The sequence below is a fragment of the Ostrinia furnacalis genome, unplaced genomic scaffold, assembly GCF_004193835.3.
Source record: "Ostrinia furnacalis isolate ACB-3 unplaced genomic scaffold, ASM419383v2 OfSCF7044, whole genome shotgun sequence".
NCBI classification, from domain to species: domain Eukaryota; kingdom Metazoa; phylum Arthropoda; class Insecta; order Lepidoptera; family Crambidae; genus Ostrinia; species Ostrinia furnacalis.
Genome location: NW_021137283.1, coordinates 77,737 through 97,703, shown reverse-complemented (window position 1 = coordinate 97,703; position 19,967 = coordinate 77,737). Strand labels below are relative to the sequence as shown.

The following is a 19,967-nucleotide window of genomic DNA, read 5'->3' as shown; positions in this document are numbered from 1 at the left end:
CACCGTCTGTTCTGGGCCTTACCCATCCGCACCGTAACGTAACCGCCTCACCTCGCGGTTGACAGCGCGCGAAGGGCGATGACAGCTCGCGCTCGCGAAAGGTGACACGGCGTTGATCCCTTATCGATTTGCTTTACCTGCAATGACCTTTATTCTGCATTAAAAAATAGATAGCCAATTTCTCTGTGGTTGAGGATTCCGGGTGAAGCTCGCTTCCACCTTCGGCCTGATCATCACTTATAGGTACCATCAGGTGAGATACAGGCCAAGAGCTTCCTCGCTGTGGATAAAAAAATGAACAGAATTTGAATATTGAATATGAATGCTGAGTGTACAACAAGGTCATCATGCGAGATGGTCGACTGTCTCATTATAATTGATACGTGAAGTGAAGGCAGCTCAGAACAGTCGTGTTGTGGGAAAGTTAATATGGAAATGAACTCTAACCATGTAAGTAATTTACTGATAAGCATGAATAAATAAGGCTTTGGAGGAAAATAATAACAAATGTACCTTACATTTGTTATTCTTGATAAGAAGTTATTTTTTTATCGGACGAAGGATTCAAAGACAAACTATAGTCTTAAGTGGTCTTAAAGATACTAATTACTTATTTTGCGAGTGAGCTTTACTTGTGTGTGTGCGTGTACGTACATGCACATAACGATAGTGTAATGTCTATCAAAACTTTTGAAAAACGAACAGTAGCGAGCCACCACACATGTAAAGCTCACACGCCTTCTTGAATTGCAACAACTAGGTACTAATAATTAATATTAACTAACGTATTTCTTTAACAATCTACGTCTTCGACGAAATTTCTTTTGAGTAATAATTAAAAGAAGCAATAAACGCATATAATAATGATAAATATATAGCACAACCTGAAAAACTATTCCTTTGCACCGCGCGCGCGCGTCACTCGTAGGAATTTCCTACTAGTGACGCGCGGTGTAAGCCTATAGAAAAATCAATGCCTGCCATTAACATTATAGAAATGTATGTTTTTTATTGATGAAAATCATTGCTAGGTAGGTAAGCTTTTTAGTTATGTACGTAATAATTCCTTCTCTATAAAGTATTTCAAGTAAGTACGCACTTAACAAAATCTATAATTCGGTAAAGACATTAAAGTAGCAGTAATATCAAAGTTTGTGGGTATCAAAGTGAAAATTTCTAGGAACGGATCATTAGTTTCTGATAAATACCACTAAGTAAATTAGTTATATAAACTCGATCCCCAAATAGAAAATTTCGGGCAATCGGTTCATTGAATCACAGACTAGCTGTGCCCGCGTCTTCGTACGCGTGAAAATAACTTTTTTGTAACGTTTTTCTTTACTGCTCCGCCCCTATTGGCTGTAGGGTGATGTTAAACAGCCTTAAGTGCTTAAGCCTTCCTCGATAAATGGGCTATCCAACACAAAAACAACTTTCCAAATCGGACCAGTAGTTCATGAGATAAGCGAGTTCAAGCAACAAACAAACACACTCTTCAGCTTTATAATATTAGTATAGATTAATCTCCGCAAACTAATTACGTGGCGTAGACAACTCAAAATACATCTATGTATGTTTCATTCAAAGTATCGAGCATTGTATTGAATAAATCCTATTTTCAGATAATTTTGCGTAGAAATTGAACCCTAATGAAAAAGGGCTACTTAATACGAGGTAGATGATATTTATTAGAAAACAGAATAATAATATGTGATTGAAACTGCCTAGCTAACACCGGAAGATATTCAATCTTGTAAAGTTAATAAAATTATGGAAAAGAGGGTGACTGAGTTTCTTGCGCTGCTTCTTTTCAGGAGTTGCCCATATAAGGTAATTTTATTGTCCTGATGCAGTGATACCGTTACAAAAATATATTGGAGCGAGTAAGAGTGCTCTTCAAAAATCTACTTAAAAATTAAAGAGAAAGAAAGAAAAGAATTTATGGAATTTAATGAATTTTGTAATGTTATTGACATGATATTTAAAGTTATATCAAATTGATACAAACATTTACTTAATTGCCACATTAAAGGTAAATGTAAAATACAATTTAGATAAAAGTCAACGGCACGGGACAAGACTCGTGTATAATATTAAAAAAACGTAATTAGGGCCTTGTTAAGTACACATTGGCTCTTTATAAAATATAAAAATATATTTTGAACCTTCGTTAAAGTTAATCCTACAATTAATTAAATGGCAGCCTTTCAGATGTTTCTTTAATGTTTCTAAAGAATAACAGTCAAAAGACTTGGAAGACCCGCTTGGAAATAATTATATTGAAAACTGGAATTACTTAACTACTCTTTTATTAATGTAATGATCATTTCGACCATCATCATCAGCAGGTCATTATTTTACTCTCCACTGCATGAGCACAACTCTCTCTATTTTTTTTTTATCCACAACGAGGAAGCTCTTGGCCTGTATCTCACCTGATGGTAAGTGATGATCAGGCCGAAGGTGCGAAGCGAGCTTTCACCCGAAACCCTCAACCACGGAGGAACTGGCTGGCTATCTTACTCTAACTGCCGGAACACAACAATGCTGTTAACATTGTTTTATGGCTACAGACTTAGGTAAGATGGTGGTAGCTAGCCAGGCGGACTTAGAAAAAGCTCTACCACCAACCAAACCGAACAGAAAAATTTGCCCCCGCTGGGAATCAAACCCGGGACCTCTGCGTCTGAAGCAGGTGGTCTTACCACTAGACCACAGAGGCAGCGGCGGTGTACCAGAGGCAAATGGAAGATTTTGCCTAAATATACCACCCACGGTGGCCAAACGGCTTGGGGACCATATTTTAGTGGCATTTAAAAAAAGCATATTCGTGCTTTGGAAGGCATGTGAAATGTTTTTTTTTATACAAGACAATGCAGTTATTTGACTTTATTTATTTATACCTTTTGAGTTTATTTATGTTGGTTCCGACTAACTTATATGTACTTATCAGTTGGTTACTCGTTAAGCAGCCACAAGGTGGACCGACGACCTGATAAAGGTAGCAGGAAGGCGCTGGATACAGGCCGCTACCAACCGTGCGATGTGGAAGTCATTGGGGGATGCCTATGTTCAGCAGTGGACGTCCTGTGGCTGAAATGATGATGATGATGATGATGATGACTCGTTAAGCTTAGTCCTAAGGCCTAAGGACTGAAGGAACACGACTCTCCTACAATCCTTTTCTTTAGCTGAGTCAAATGTAGTTTGAAACTAACATTATATTTATACTGTTAATTATGAAAAATCTAAAACGTTAAAATAGCGGTATCGTTATAGCCAATGAGATGCTGTCATAGTGACATTGACAATACGTCAATGTCACACGAGAANGATTATGCACTTATAATTTGTTTTTAAAATCTGTAGGTACAGTCAAGTAAAAATGCATTAGGTATATTTTTACTGTCCTGTCAATCGAATGAAGATTTTTAGGTATTTCTTTTTAAGACTTATAAAATTATAGGTCAGGTTTCCAACAAAGCAGATTTCATTATTTCTACATCTCCTCTCCCCTCTATTTTTAGTAAAAATCGGGCCTAAAGGAAAGCGATAAATGCAGGACGCTTCTAACCAGCCAACATGGAAATAAAAAAAACCTAAAAACTGTACAAAATATCTTACTAGACTTTTTCACTCATTTCTGGTATTGTGATATTGTTCCATTAATTTTTTCACTAAAGAATGACAACAACGTGACTTTTTGTATTATTTTTGTAACAATGTAACAAACTATATTTGTTTTAAAAAATATATGCTAATTTTATAGAACATGAATACGTTTCAGCCAAATGACGATCCACTGCTGTACAATGGCCCCGAGGATTTCCATAACGAACGGTCTTGCGCTGCCCGCCATCCGATTCTCCCCGTGACCTTCATCAGGTCGTCGGTTCACCTAGTGGGGGGCCTGCCCACAGTACGCTTCTATGCATGAACATGAATATCCAAAACTCTTTTATAATGCGTACAGCTAGGGACTGAATTTCGCTGCCTGCTGCTGTCTTTCCAGAACACTATAATCTAGGCCTTTTCTAGGTAAGAGTAAAAAAGCACTGACAGGGCAGATATGTACCATCTTAGACAGCATCTAAACATCAGGTGGGATTGCGGTCAAATACCTGCCTTAAGTACACTCGAGGCGGTCATTTTTCTTTGTGTGAAACTCCCCGATGCAACGCACACTTAGGCCCAGAACAGACGGTGAAACGCAACTGCAACGAAACTGCAATTGCTAGTTACTTTTGAGTTGCATCTAAGTTTCTGCCATAGCGTCCGTTGAGAGACCACACATGACGCGACCAGTTTGAAACTTTCAGTTTCAGTTTCATTCATCAGAATCATCAGAAAGTTGCAGTTTCGTTGCAGTTGCGTTCTGGGCCTTACCCATCCGCACCGTAACGTAACCGCCTCACCTCGCGGTTGACAGCGCGCGAAAGGCGATGACAGCTCGCGCTCGCGAAAGGTGACACGGCGTTGATCCCTTACCGATTAGCTTCACCTGCAATGACCTTTATTCTGCATTAAAAAATAGATAGCCAGTTCCTCTGTGGTTGAGGATTCCGGGTGAAGCTCGCTTCCACCTTCGGATCATCACTTACCATCAGGTGAGATAACAGGCCAAGAGCTTCCTCGTTGTGGATAAAAAAAATAGAATTTAATATTGAATATGAATGCTGAGTGTACAACAAGGTCATCATGCGAGATGGTCGACTGTCTCATTATAATTGATACGTGAAGTGAAGGCAGCTCAGAACAGTCGTGTTGTGAGAAAGTTAATATGGAAATGAACTCTAACCATGTAAGTAATTTATTGATAAGCATAAATAAATAAGGCTTTTAGGCTTTGGAGGTAAATAATAACAAATGTAAGGTTCTTGATAAGAAGGATTCAAAGACAAACAAAGTGGTCATAAACATACTACTTATTTTACAACAAAAAGTGTGTTCATTCTACGTGCTCGTGACTGTACGGATAGTTAGTTATTTTAGTTCTTGCAACTCACGAAGACGAAGGCGAGTGAGCTTTACTTGTGTGTGTACGTGTACATGCACATAACGATAGTGTAATGTCTATCAAAACTTTTGAAAAACAAACAGTAGCGAGCCACCACACATGTAAAACTCACTCGCCTTCTTCGTGAATTGCAACAATTCACAAACGTAGTTCTTTAACAATCTACGTCATCGACGAAATATTCTTTTGAGTAACAATTAAAAGAAGCAATAATACATATATCACATTCTGAAAAAATATTCCTACCAATGGTGCGCGATGTAACGCTGTAGAAAAATCAATGCCTGCCTATTATTAAAAAACAAATTTTAAAACAAATTATCACATGCGTCTCTCTCAAGATTCTAGTCCCAAACTAAGCAAAGCTTGTACTATGGGTACTACACAACGGATATAAACATACTTAAATATTTCTTTTGGTTATACATTATGGAAATGTGCGGTATTTTATTGGTGAAAATTATTGCTATATAGGTAAGCAGGCTTTTTAGATACGTAATAATTCCTTTTCAATAAAGTATTTCAAGTAAGTACGCACTTAACAAAATCTATAATTCGGTAAAGACATTAACGTAGCAGTAATATCAAAGTTTAGGAATCAAAGTGAAAATTTCTAGGAACGGATCATTAGTTTCTGATAAGTACTACTAAGTAAATTATATAAAATCGATCCCCAAATAGAAAATTTCGGGAATCGGTTCATTGAATCACAGACTAGCTGTGCCCGCGCCATCGTACGCGTGAAAATAACTTTTTTGCACCGTTTTTTCTTTACTGCTCCGCCCCTATTGGCTGTAGGATGATACTAACCTTCCTCGATAAATGTGCTATCCAGCATTAAAAGAATTTTTCAAATCGGACCAGTAGTTCCTGAGATTAGCGAGTTCAAGCAACAAACAAACACACTCTTCAGCTTTATAATATTTATATAGATTAATCTCCGCAAACTAATTACGTGGCGTAGACAGCTCAAAATGTGTTTCTTTCAAAGTATCGAGCATTGTATTGAATAAATCCGATTTTCAGATAAGTATTTCGCGTAGAAATTGAACCCTAATGAAAAAGGGCTACTTAATACGAGGTAGATAAATTATTTATTAGAAAACAAAACAATTGAAACTGCCTAGCTAACTATCAATTTTGTAAAGTTAATAGAATTTATGAAAAAGAGGCTGACATTTGGTGACTGAGTTAAAACGCTGCTTCTTTTCAGGAGTGGCCCATAGAAGATGGTATTTTTATTGTCCTGAAGCAGGCCTTTGTCCAGCAGTGGACGTCTTTCGGCTGAAACGAACGAACGAAGCAGTGATACGGTTACAAAAATAATTGAAATAAGTAAAAGTGTTCTTCAAAAATCTACTTAAAAATTAAAGAGAAAGAAAGAATATAATTTCAAGAATTTTGTAATGTTATTGACATGATATTTAAAGTTTTATCAAATTAATACAAACATTTACTTAATTGCCACATTAAAGGTAAATGTAAAATACAATTTAGATAAAAGTCAACGGCACTGGACAAGACTCGTGTATAAATTTAAAATTTAATTAGGGCCTTGTTACACATTGGCTCTTTATAAAAATATTTTTTGAACCTTCGTTAAAGTTAATCCTATAATTAATTAAATGGCAGCCTTTCAGATGTTTCTTTAATGTTTCTAAAGAATAACAGTCAAAAGACTTGGAAGACCCGCTTGGAATTAATTATATTGAAAACTGGAATTAATTACTCCTTTTATTATAATGTAATGATCATTTCAACCATCATCATCAGCAGATCATTATTTTAGTCTCCACTGCATGAGCACAACTCTCTCTATTTTTTTTTATCCACAACGAAGAAGCTCTTGGCCTGTATCTCACCTGATAGTAAGTGATGATGAGGCCGAAGGTGGAAGCGAGCTTCACCCGGAATCCTCAACCACGGAGGAACTGGCTATCTTACCTCTAACTGCCGGAACACAACAATGCTATTAACACTGTTGTTATGGCTACAAACTTAGGTAAGATGGTGGTAGCTAGCCAGGCGGACTTAGAACAAGCTCTACCACCAACCAAACCGAACAGAAAAAATTTCTTCCGCTGGAAATGAACCCGGGACCTCTGCGTCTGAAGCAGGTGGTCTTACCACTAGACCACAGAGGCAGCGGCGGTGTACCAGAGGCAAATGGAAGATTTGGCCTGAGTACACCACCCACGGTGGCCAAACCGCTTGGGGACCATATTTTAGTGGCATTTAAAAAGCATATTCGTGCTTTGGAAGGCACGTGAAATGTTTATTTTTATGCAAGACAAGGCATTTGACTTTATTTAGGTATTTATACCTTTTAAGTTTATTTATGTTGGTTCCGACTAACTTATACCTATGTACTTATCAGTTGGTTACTCGTTAAGCAGCCACAAGGTGGACCGACGACCTGATAAAGATAGCAGGAAGGCGCTGGATGCAGGCCGCTACCAACCGTGCGATGTGGAAGACATTTGGGGACGCCTATGTTCAGCAGTAGAGAGTGGACGTCCTGTGGCTGAAATGATGATGATGATGATGATGATGATGATGATGATGATGATGATGACTCGTTAAGCTTAGTCTGAGGCCTAAGGCCTGAAGCAACACGATTCTCCTACAATCCCTTCCTTTAACTGAGTCAAATGTAGTTTGAAACTAACATTATATTTATAATTTATACTTACTAGGTAAATACAGCAATAGGTAGGTAGGTACCTACCTATAATATTTGCTGTACGCAATCTTATAGCCAGATTGGCGAAGATTCTTTGCATTCATTGAAAAGTATAATTTTACCTTCTTATCATATTTATTTATGTTGGAAAACTCCTAAGCAACATCTTTTATCTTCTGTGATTAGTTAATTGGCTTATCAGAAACTTCATGCTGTTTAAAACGTGAATTTTTGACAGAGAAATCGTCTTTATTATTATAGGTAACTAGCGGCCGCCCGCGACTTCGTACGCGTGGATCCCGTTTTACCCCCTTTTCCCGAATTTTCTTTGCTATAAACCTCACGGAGCCCGAGACCTTTCCAACGAATGCAAAACCGTGGAAATCGGTTCGTGCGTTCTGGAGTTATAGCGTCAGGGAGGAAAACCCGACTTATTGTATAGTAGATTATTTTTATTTACCTCGAAGATAAATTCTTCGGTATTGACGGCTGACTCACGGGCCTAGGCCAAGTGAGTCGCGTTTGCTGGATTGGGGTTTTCTTTATAATTATCATTATTTTAATATCTCATTGGTTAACTCTAGATAAAAGTATAATTTATTCGGTTCTGAATGTAGATTTCGTTCAGAACCGAAGTATGTAACTCCAAGGGTCGCGGGTTCGATTCTCGCACAATAAAAACGTTTGTATGCGTGAACATTAACTGAATCATTTTTGTAAAGGGAATTTTCTGTGTAGGGCATTGATATCATTAACATGTTACACTCTTAACAACTCCTGTGTAGCCAGGATCTACAGCTTAACCGCCAATAAAAACCCAACCAGTGAAGGTCAAGTTTGTCCCGGGCGAAAGTTAAACTGTCATTGGACAAATTAATCAGCAGAACATAGGATAGATTAAAGTCGCGTTAAGACCCGTGTCTCGTCAAGTCCTCAAATACAAAGCGGATGATAGGTATACTGAACCATACTTCGATAATTGCAGATAAACCACACAAAAACCGATACTGAAGCACAAGACCCTCACCTGAAGCCTCCTCCACAACCGCCACCAGGCGTCACCAAGAGGAAATTTGTGCTGCACTCAGACAAGGAGCCCTACGACTTCGTAGCCCACAGATGCACGCCGAAGCCCACGAAGTAAGTTCATCGTCATCATCATCATCATCTTCTTATTCACAACGAGGAAGCTCTTGGCCTGTATCTCACCTGGTGGTAAGTGATGATCAGGCCGAAGGTGGAAGCGAGCTTCACCCGGAATCCTCAACCACGGAGGAACTGGCTATCTTACCTCTAACTGCCGGAACACAAGAATGCTGTTAACATTCTTGTTATGGCGACAGACTTAGATAAGATGGTGGTAGCTAGCCACGCGGACTTAGAACAAGCCTTACCACCAACCAACGTCTATTTACTTCTAAAACCAGACAATTATTCTTAGTGCTACATTACACCATCATTAGTCTTAATTTCGGCGCGCGCGCACTTGACTCAATAGAAACGAAGGTTATATCATTTGAATGTCCAATTCGATATCTCCATTCGCCTAATTAGGTACCAGCAACAAAGATCTTTAAGGCTGAGTTGCACTAACTAACTTTAACCGTGACTATAACATTACCGATGTTTTTTATGGAGTTTTACAGACTTTTGACGTTTGTCAAAGTTAAATTAAGATGGTGCAACTCAGCCTAAGACCCAGTCCATCACCCCAAAATCTGACATATTAAATCTGACATAAAAAAGTTTTACATACCAGGGCCCCGATTACGCTAAAAATTTTCATCTTCAACGTGCCCGTACCTCAGCTGTTTTGACAAATCCGTATCGCAGAATCGAAGAAGCGCGTCTGTATTGGAGACGTTAAAAATTAGCGTAATCGGGGCACAGATTGATTTATGTAGAGGCAAGCTCCTAACTCTTATCAGTTCTGTGTGAATCATAGGTTGTGTGAATCATTCTCTACGAACCCTACATTTACTCTAAATGCAATAAATTGATTAATCTTGCTTAATCGATTTCAAACTTAAGAGCAATAAAACATGTCGTGATAATTTGTAAAGCCTGGTACCTAATCAATTAACTGATATCAGCCTAATGAATTAGAACTACTTTTTAACCGACTTCGAAAAAGGAGCACCTATAGATCTAGGACTTTACTCAGTCAGTGCCTGAAGTATGGCAGCGGCACGGGAGAGTGATTTTGTGACGGCCAAACGTCGAAACAGTTCGACCATCGAACTACTGGTAGGACTAAAGCCTGGTCCATGAGTACGTAGAATCCCGTCCAAGGACCCCAAGCTGTTCATCCTTGTCGCTCGCACGTAATTATGTTGCTGTCGCGCTCGCATACTCACTGCGGGCGCGCGTCGCACAGTCGCGACAGCAATATAATTACGCGCGAGCGATAAGGATGAGTAGCTTGGGGTCATTGGACGGGATTCTACGTGCTCACGGACCAGGCTTTAAATGGAATAAAGGACATTTTTATGCCCTGTTACGTCATAGTATGTCAATGTCACCCCTCCCGTGCCCGCTCCCGTACGGGCACTGACTGAGTTACTAGACTTATAATTTCTATGTATAGATCGTTTCATCAACGAAGACGCGTCCCACCAATTTTTGGTCGAGGGTAGCGCGGGGTGCGGGGAGTTTGATCCGAGCAATCCGAGCGTCATTATTGTAGTGTGCGTGTAGTGTGAATGTAGCGTGTACCGATAACACTCAAACATTAGCGAAATAATGGTGGGGCGCGTCTTCGTGGATAAGGCGGTTATCACACTGCGCCGCGTTCCGCCGCGAGCGCGGGACGACAGATTTAATCATTGTATGCAAGTACCTCAGTTTGTATAGAAAACACGCGCGGCACTTCACACTGACAACGCGCACGGGATTTTTCATATGAAATCACGCGCTCCGCGGCGGAGCGCGGCGCAGTGTGATAGCCGCCTAAAACGATCTGTGCCAATATAATTGTTTTTTCTATGTATGTTCAATTGTTCATCAATTTCTCCATCAATTTTGAACCGATTTTCTTTATTTTTTCAGTGCCCTAGAGTCCACTGGACACCTGATCAAGGGATGCCTGGGCGGAGGGCTGCTGGGCATCCACGAGGCCTTCATGAAGGGCGGGCTCTGGACCTCCTTGGGCATGACCATTATCTTCGGGTTTTACATCACCTATTGTGTTCATGTGAGTATTATTTTCACTTTTTTATAGTGATTCTTGATTAGTAGGTCATCATTCAGTATGAGCAGTTGTCTTCTTCTGCTCTCGTGGGGTTTATAGCCACATTAGCCACCGAGATAAAAGGTTCAAAAGGTTCAGGTCAATCTTATAAGCACTTCGTTCGTTTCACTGCTGGACAAAGGCCATCCAAGGATTTCCATAACAACCAGGTCCTGCGCTGCCCGCATCCAGTAAGTAGTGTATACAGGGTGGAAACGATAAGTGATCTCACTCGATTATTTCTAAACTATACAAGATATCGAAAAACTGGTTACTGATCCTGAAAGTGCTTCACGAGATCTATCCAACGGTACCAAAAATAAGATACGAAATAAACTGGATCTATCCAAAAATTCAATGTTTCCAGCTTCCATACATTTAGTACTGCCACAGTCATGGCACTCATGTCTTGATAATATTATAGCAAGTAAAGCCTAAAACCAAAGTTTTCCATGAATAATTTTAAATAAGAATGCAATTTACGAGTTCAATTTAAGTGTTTATTATTTAATAAAAAAATAACACTTCTAATATTGTGTGGCTGGCATACATTTAGTATGGAGGCTAAAAACATTTAATTTTCGGATAGATCCAGTTAATTTTGTAACCTATTACTGATACCGTTAGAAAGAGCTCATGAAGCACTTTTAGGATCAGTAACCAGTTCTTCGATATCTTGTGTAGTTTAGAAATAATCGAGTGAGATCACTTATCGTTTCCACCCTGTATAGTTTCTTAACTTGGCTTCATTAGATCGTGCCTTCAGGAGCACTGAATCATTATTCATTTTTGCGCAATAAGGATAATTATTTCAACCAGTGATGAAACAATACTACTGTGTCAAAAGAGTTTTTTTTTGTTTCTATTTCTATAATACAATTGGGAACAATGTTTTTTAAACTTATGAAGAATCTAACTACGCACTAACTATTGGAGCATATCCGCATAGGTATTAAAGTGGTGGGAACGAGAGGTAGGAATACTCCCGTATCCTTAATCAACAATATCTTTATTTTCCCTGATTCCAGTTATTAGTAAAATCAGCACAAGTGCTATGTCAGAGGCTTCATATCCCAGTGATGTCGTACCCAGATGTGGCCGAAGCGTCTTTGGAAGTAGGCCCCTTCCCAAAGCTAAGAAAGTATAGTAAGTGGTTTAGGTATGTCTGGATTTAAACTTATAATTTTCATGCTTTGTAAAGACGATAGCAAATTATTTTTTTTAACAAAATCTTTCATTTATAGGTTTAGCGCATAGCTGAGTGTTGCCTGGGGTAGGGTTGTTTAGTGACGNTAGATCTAGCACTTAACTCACTTGACTATCTCACCTGTAGCAAATCGAATAAGCTTTTTTTGGTTCATAGTAGTCATGTCACTAGGACGCATAGTTTCCGAGAATTAAGCGAAAAACCGAAAAGTAGTACCTTTAACCTTTACCCTCTCCCCGCCGGATTAAGGGCTAAGGGCGGGGACTTTTGCCATGTTCACCTCCTAACTAGTCTAAATAAAGTCCCGAGGTCAGAAATTGTGTTCCACGGATTTCTCTCTACACCGTCGTTAAAGCATTCATTGACTGGACTACTTGGGTACTGGCTGAGTTACTAGACCTATAATTTCTATGTAGGTACCTTTAGATCGTTTCATCCACGAAGACGCGCCCCACCAATTTTTGGTCGATGGAAGCGCGGGGTGCGGGGAGTTTGATCCGAGCAATCCGAGCGGCATTATTGTAGTGTGCGTGTGCACTCATGGCGTATACCGATAACACTCAAACATTAGCGGAAGAATGGTGGGGCGCGTCTTCGTGAATGAAACGATCTAAAGGTACCTACATAGAAATTATAGGTCTAGTAACTCAGCCAGTACCCAAGTAGTCCAGTCAATGAATGCTTTAACGACTTTAATACTATTGGTTCCCAAACTTATTTGGGACGCGCCTCCTTTCTACCATACAAAAATTCCGCGCCCCCCCTTCTCCAGTCAAGATTATTTATTGGTGGTATCGAGCAGTCTGGAATGCATTTTCTTAGCGGTCACAGGTTTTTTATACTTAAGTACACAGATGGCCCGCGCCCCCCCTTTGGTCTTTGCGCCTCCCTCGGGGGGCGCGCCCCCCACCTTGAGAACCAATGATCTATACCAATATAATTATATTTCTTTGTAATGTTCTTCGATTTCTGCATCAATTTTGAACCGATTTTCTTTATTTTTTCAGTGCCCTAGAGTCCACTGGACACCTGATCAAAGGATGCCTGGGCGGAGGGCTGCTGGGCATCCACGAGGCCTTCATGAAGGGCGGGCTCTGGACCTCCTTGGGCATGACCATTATCTTCGGGTTTTACATCACTTATTGTGTTCATGTGAGTATTATCCTATTCTTGTTCTGCATAAAGTCTTCAATAAGCAACTATCTTTGCTTGTTGTTTCTTTGCGAGATCGAATCAGAAATGAGGAAATCCATAAACGAACTAAAGTCGCTGACATAGCCCGACGGATTAGCAAGCTAAAGTGGCAATGGGCAGGGCACATAGTATGCAGAACTGACGGCCGATGGGGCAGCAAGGTTCTGGAATGGAGGCCGCGTACCGGAAAACGCAGCGTGGGACGTCCACCTACAAGGTGGACCGACGACATCGTAAAGGTAGCAGGGAAACGCTGGACGCAGGCCGCTACCAATCGATCAACGTGTAAAGCATTGGGTGAGGCCTATGTTCAGCAGTGGACGTCCTATGGCTGAAATGATGATGATGATGAAGCAACCTGGCAGCCGTGACGTCACATCGACGCTCTGGTATGGACGGGGCGAAAGCGGGGAGATGTTCAGGTGAGTGCGAGGGAGTCGCATTCCAGATAGGTGCACAGTGCGCAGTTACCTCGATCGGGTTGTACTTTTTCTCTCATGTGGTCTGTAGCCACTGAGAAAAAAGGTTGGTATAGTTCCAAAATACTGGACTGTCCTATCGATGACATTGACAGTGGGGCGCCACCGTCAATACCGGATCGCTGGTTCCGATTTTTGCCATGTTGGAAACCATATAGTTGAACGATGGTAGCGCCCCCCTGTCATTGAGTTTGGTGGGACAGTTCAGCGTGGGTCATCTATATCAAATATTAGGGGAAGTCTGACTTGGCTCATTCAGATCGTGCCTTCAGGAGCACTGAATCATTATTCATTTTTGCGCAATGAGGTTAATTTAAATCTGTGATGCCCTAACAATACTATTGTATCAAAAAAGTTTTTTTATTTCTATTTCTATAATACAATTGGGAACTTTGTTTTTTAAACTTATGAAGAATTTAACCGATGAATTCTGAATAGAGAGACGCACTAACTATTGGAGCATATCCGCATAGGCATTAAAGTGGTGGGAACGAGAGGTAGGAATACTCCCGTATCCTAGTCAACAATACCTATCTTTAATTTTCCTGATTCCAGTTATTAGTAAAATCAGCACAAGTGCTATGTCAGAGGCTTCATATCCCAGTGATGTCGTACCCAGACGTGGCCGAAGCGTCTTTGGAAGTAGGCCCCTTCCCGAAGCTACGAAAGTATAGTAAGTGGTTTAGGTATGTCTTTGGATTTAAACTTACAATTTTCATGCTTTGTAAAGACGATGGCAAATATTTTTTTAACAAAATCTTTCATTTATAGGTTTAGCGCATAGCTGAGTGTTGCCTGAGGTAGGGTTGTTTAGTGACCNTAATACTATTGGTTCCCAAACTTATTTGGGACGCGCCTCCTTTCTACCATACAAAAATTCCGCGCCCCCCCTTCTCCAGTCAAGATTATTTATTGGTGGTATCGAGCAGTCTGGAATGCATTTTCTTAGCGGTCACAGGTTTTTTATACTTAAGTACACAGATGGCCCGCGCCCCCCCTTTGGTCTTTGCGCCTCCCTCGGGGGGCGCGCCCCCCACCTTGAGAACCAATGATCTATACCAATATAATTATATTTCTTTGTAATGTTCTTCGATTTCTGCATCAATTTTGAACCGATTTTCTTTATTTTTTCAGTGCCCTAGAGTCCACTGGACACCTGATCAAAGGATGCCTGGGCGGAGGGCTGCTGGGCATCCACGAGGCCTTCATGAAGGGCGGGCTCTGGACCTCCTTGGGCATGACCATTATCTTCGGGTTTTACATCACTTATTGTGTTCATGTGAGTATTATCCTATTCTTGTTCTGCATAAAGTCTTCAATAAGCAACTATCTTTGCTTGTTGTTTCTTTGCGAGATCGAATCAGAAATGAGGAAATCCATAAACGAACTAAAGTCGCTGACATAGCCCGACGGATTAGCAAGCTAAAGTGGCAATGGGCAGGGCACATAGTATGCAGAACTGACGGCCGATGGGGCAGCAAGGTTCTGGAATGGAGGCCGCGTACCGGAAAACGCAGCGTGGGACGTCCACCTACAAGGTGGACCGACGACATCGTAAAGGTAGCAGGGAAACGCTGGACGCAGGCCGCTACCAATCGATCAACGTGTAAAGCATTGGGTGAGGCCTATGTTCAGCAGTGGACGTCCTATGGCTGAAATGATGATGATGATGAAGCAACCTGGCAGCCGTGACGTCACATCGACGCTCTGGTATGGACGGGGCGAAAGCGGGGAGATGTTCAGGTGAGTGCGAGGGAGTCGCATTCCAGATAGGTGCACAGTGCGCAGTTACCTCGATCGGGTTGTACTTTTTCTCTCATGTGGTCTGTAGCCACTGAGAAAAAAGGTTGGTATAGTTCCAAAATACTGGACTGTCCTATCGATGACATTGACAGTGGGGCGCCACCGTCAATACCGGATCGCTGGTTCCGATTTTTGCCATGTTGGAAACCATATAGTTGAACGATGGTAGCGCCCCCCTGTCATTGAGTTTGGTGGGACAGTTCAGCGTGGGTCATCTATATCAAATATTAGGGGAAGTCTGACTTGGCTCATTCAGATCGTGCCTTCAGGAGCACTGAATCATTATTCATTTTTGCGCAATGAGGTTAATTTAAATCTGTGATGCCCTAACAATACTATTGTATCAAAAAAGTTTTTTTATTTCTATTTCTATAATACAATTGGGAACTTTGTTTTTTAAACTTATGAAGAATTTAACCGATGAATTCTGAATAGAGAGACGCACTAACTATTGGAGCATATCCGCATAGGCATTAAAGTGGTGGGAACGAGAGGTAGGAATACTCCCGTATCCTAGTCAACAATACCTATCTTTAATTTTCCTGATTCCAGTTATTAGTAAAATCAGCACAAGTGCTATGTCAGAGGCTTCATATCCCAGTGATGTCGTACCCAGACGTGGCCGAAGCGTCTTTGGAAGTAGGCCCCTTCCCGAAGCTACGAAAGTATAGTAAGTGGTTTAGGTATGTCTTTGGATTTAAACTTACAATTTTCATGCTTTGTAAAGACGATGGCAAATATTTTTTTAACAAAATCTTTCATTTATAGGTTTAGCGCATAGCTGAGTGTTGCCTGAGGTAGGGTTGTTTAGTGACCTCAGCGAGACATCTGTTTTTTTTATGCATTACAAGGCAGTTATTTGACCACAATCGCACCTGATGTTAAGTGGGATGCAGTCTAGGATGGTACATAAATCTGCCCTGTAAGTGCCTATTCACTCTCGCCTTGAAAATGCCCGGATTATAGTCTTCGGGAAAGACAGCAGCAGGCAGCGAATTCCAGTCCCTAGCTGTTCCCATTATAAAAGAGTCATCGAAACGCTTAGTGCGAGCTGGTGGAATGTCAACAGTATAGGGATGGTACGCTAACCTGCGTCTGGTTCCCCGATGATGGAAGGGGATGTGCTTCAGACTTGTATGCTCTGTGACGTCATATGTCACTCCTCCCGTGCAGCCGCCATACCTCAGACATTGCCTCAGTTAAGCGCTAGATCTGTAGTAGGTAGTTCATACTTGATATCAACAATAATGCCCCGATGACCTGCTTCCTTAGGCCGGCAATACACGGAACGCTTGAAGCAGTCAGGGTCGACAGCTTCAAGGTGCGACTGCACAGTGAACTGCAGAGTTCTATGGACGCACATACACGAACCACGGGCGGTCGACAGCACGGTGAATTTTCATCGTGCGCTCAAGCAGTCGCCAGCCATACACTGACTACTCGAGCTGTCGACAGCTCTCGCGCAGTTACCTCCGCCCACTTTCATTATTCCACGGCGCGCGCGCTTGTGTTTTGTTGAGCAGTTAATACCAACTGCTCGAGCAGTTATCACTGGCAGCTTCAAGCTGTTGACTCTTGACTGCAAGAGCGGTCTGTGTATGTTGATCACTGACTAACTGCTCGAGCTGTCCGTGTATTGCCGGCCTAAGGCGGGACTCGAACCCACGAACCATTGACCATTAAAACCATTTAAAATTTTGTTTGAGAAGCGACTCTATTCGCTAAGATATTTGAATAACGATTGCTTACTTAGCTATCAAAATGCAGATTTTTTACTTAACTCTTCTCTGATATTTCATCATCATGTTTCTTCCACAATGATAAATCCAGGTATGCTGTGGACGCAACGATCTGCCTAGACCTCTTCGGTGCCTGCTGCGTCTACCAGATCATCATAGCGAAAACCATCATGCAGATGGTGGAAGACACCAAAGAGTTTGACTCTGGGGACCTGGCATCATTGAGGTTATACGTGCTGGCACTCCTGGTGCCTATACTGCTGATGTGTATGATTACCACGCTGAAGTATTTGGCGCCTTTCACTTTGCTGGCGGACGTTTTCATTGGTAAGATGCTATTATTTATAGAATCAGATATTGGAACTAAGTTGTTGTCCTGCTTTTTTGTCAAGTGTTAAGAGTTCGGTTCTTTTGATCAGGGGGTTTTCTTTTTTATTATTTGATACACATATGGTTTGGAACATAATGTTATTACAAAGGCTGCTCAACCCCAGGCCCACGGAAATAATTTTAAGTGACCCGCGCAAGTATGGTTTGATCTTAATAATTGAGTGTTTATTGCGCTCGTCCTGAGAGTAACTGAAATATGAAATGTAAATGGCCCATCGTTTACGACTGAATCCACCGTTTGGTACGACTCTTCAAAAGGTTGAGCAGCCTTTTGTTATAAAATCACTGTTATGGGCATTGCAAGTGCAATACCCTTGCCAAATCAAGAAGCTTATCCTGTAACCTTACGAGATTGACCGAAAAGGAGTTAAAGGAATTAACTCGTACTCCTGATAAATCTACATGTACATGACAACGAAAAGAAATCTTCATAGGGCCCTTCGTTTCTAACGCAGTACTTTTCCAAGACTTAATCCAGTTAAAATTGTAAATTGTTGTACTAATTTCTTTCACAGTGGCATGCGTAGTAGCGACAGTCTACTACAGCTTAAGGCAAGCTCCGCCGATATCAGAAGTGCCAGCTTGGAAGAACCCTTATGGTTTCTTTGAATTCTGCGGCATTGCCATCTTCAGTATGGAGGGTATAGGGGTTTCATTGCCAATAGAAAATAATATGAAGAACCCCAAGCAATTCCCTTTGGTGCTCAGTGCTGGTAAGATACCTACTTGAATAATTATCTGATTTTGTATTCTGTAGATATTTTTCTTGATTAAATTTTTGATGTGCTTTTCCAGCAATGTGCATTGTGGTGTCGTTCCTCATCCTTGTGGGTTTCTTCGGCTATTGGGGCTATGGAGAAAATTGTATATCTCCAGTCACTTTGAATTTCCCATCAGAGATGTGAGTAGCATTGGATTAATTATTAACTAAGCTACCAGTTGATGGACTTGAACAGAAAGTTAACTTATTATAGCATAGTATACTCAAAGAGCTACAAAAAGCTGCAAGATAACGCAAGATAACAATTACATCTACTAGTGAATTCAGGGTACTTAGACTTCTTGCCTTTGGAGAGGCCTAAGTTCAGCAGTGGACGTCATATGGCTGAAACGGTGATGAGACTTCTTGCAGCTACTTAACCCTTATCCACACGAAATAAAGCTCCAATCACATTATTAATTTAATCATCTTCATGTTTAATGGTTTCCTGTTTCCGTGAAACATCACGCTGATCAGATTTTCAAATAATGTAGATACTATCTCTAACATTTCAGATTTCCCAAGGTCCTCAAATGTCTCATGGCCCTGATGATCTTCGTCACGTTCGCGTTAAACTTCTGGGCGCCTTTCAACTTGGTCTGGCACTACATCTCCAAGAAACACAACCCGAAGAAGCACTGGATTTGGGAGAGGGTGTACAGAGCAACCTTCATCGTTATCATCACGGCTATTGCTATTGCTTTCCCCAATATTGGGAATTTGATGGGACTGGTAAGTCTTCAAGGTCTTCTAACGTAGTTCTATCTTTAGTTACCCTTATTTCCAGAAGTACCAATTGACATTATTTTCTTCTAAAGATCCCAATGGAACTTTTTCTTCCGATTACTTCGTCTGCAACTTAATTTGTTTGGAACTGTCAAATGGTACTTCTGGGAATGAACCGTTGTTTTTCAAATCCCTGGACTTTATTGACCTCATAAATCCTGGTGAGGTCCCGTCATTTTGACGTTCATGCATCTGGACATTGCTTCATTAGAACTTTTATGTGCGCAGTATGAAATTCTTTGTTTCTTAGGTCAATCAGCTTGAATTCAATGATTATTTGATCACATTTTAAAATATTGGTTTTAGTTTCTGATTTTTCACCTGTTTATTTATTTATTTTATACCTAATACATAGGTTTATAAAATAGTATTCTTCTTTCCAGCTTGGTGCATTCTGCTTGTCAAACATGGGTTTCATTTTCCCATCCCTGATCGAACTTCTGGTGGTGTGGGAGTCTCCAGGACTTGGACGATATAAATGGCGCTTGTGGAAGAATATTTTCATCTTATTCATAGGAGTTTTATTATTTATAGCCGGTACCTATTCTAACCTTAAGGGATTGATAGCTAATTTGTGATTTAAGTACTTAAGTAAGTTTACCAGTTAATAAAATATTTACACTAAAAACGTATTCTTTTGCAAAGCCATCGTTTAACCTCTTAGAAAAAATAATAAAATA

At 40.7% G+C, this 19,967-nt stretch overlaps 1 protein-coding gene across 2 annotated transcripts; it reads left to right on the top strand.

Annotated features, from left to right (window-relative positions):
- The first annotated feature begins 377 nt into the window (after positions 1–377).
- LOC114363254 (proton-coupled amino acid transporter-like protein pathetic) lies at positions 378–19,932 on the top strand. Of its 2 annotated transcripts, none has more exons than XM_028318932.1 (9): positions 378–450; positions 8,686–8,840; positions 10,749–10,893; positions 11,958–12,088; positions 17,443–17,678; positions 18,257–18,454; positions 18,537–18,642; positions 19,017–19,233; positions 19,671–19,932. In XM_028318932.1, the coding sequence occupies exons 1-9, from the start codon at positions 430–432 to the stop codon at positions 19,863–19,865; spliced, it is 1,404 nt and encodes a 467-aa protein (XP_028174733.1). In that variant the 5' UTR covers positions 378–429; the 3' UTR covers positions 19,866–19,932. The 2 variants fall into 2 exon arrangements, with proteins under 2 accessions (XP_028174733.1, XP_028174732.1); XM_028318931.1 differs by lacking the exon at positions 378–450 and adding an exon at positions 4,729–4,801.
- The last annotated feature ends 35 nt before the right edge of the window (positions 19,933–19,967 follow it).

Bases quoted from the DNA above. Each gene is read 5' to 3' on its own strand.
- LOC114363254 (XM_028318932.1), top strand. From the start codon at position 430: ATGGAAATGAACTCTAACCAT. The intron at 451-8,685 runs GTAAGTAATTTA...CGATAATTGCAG, and splicing joins TGGAAATGAACTCTAACCAT to ATAAACCACACAAAAACCGA. The intron at 8,841-10,748 runs GTAAGTTCATCG...TTATTTTTTCAG, and splicing joins TGCACGCCGAAGCCCACGAA to TGCCCTAGAGTCCACTGGAC.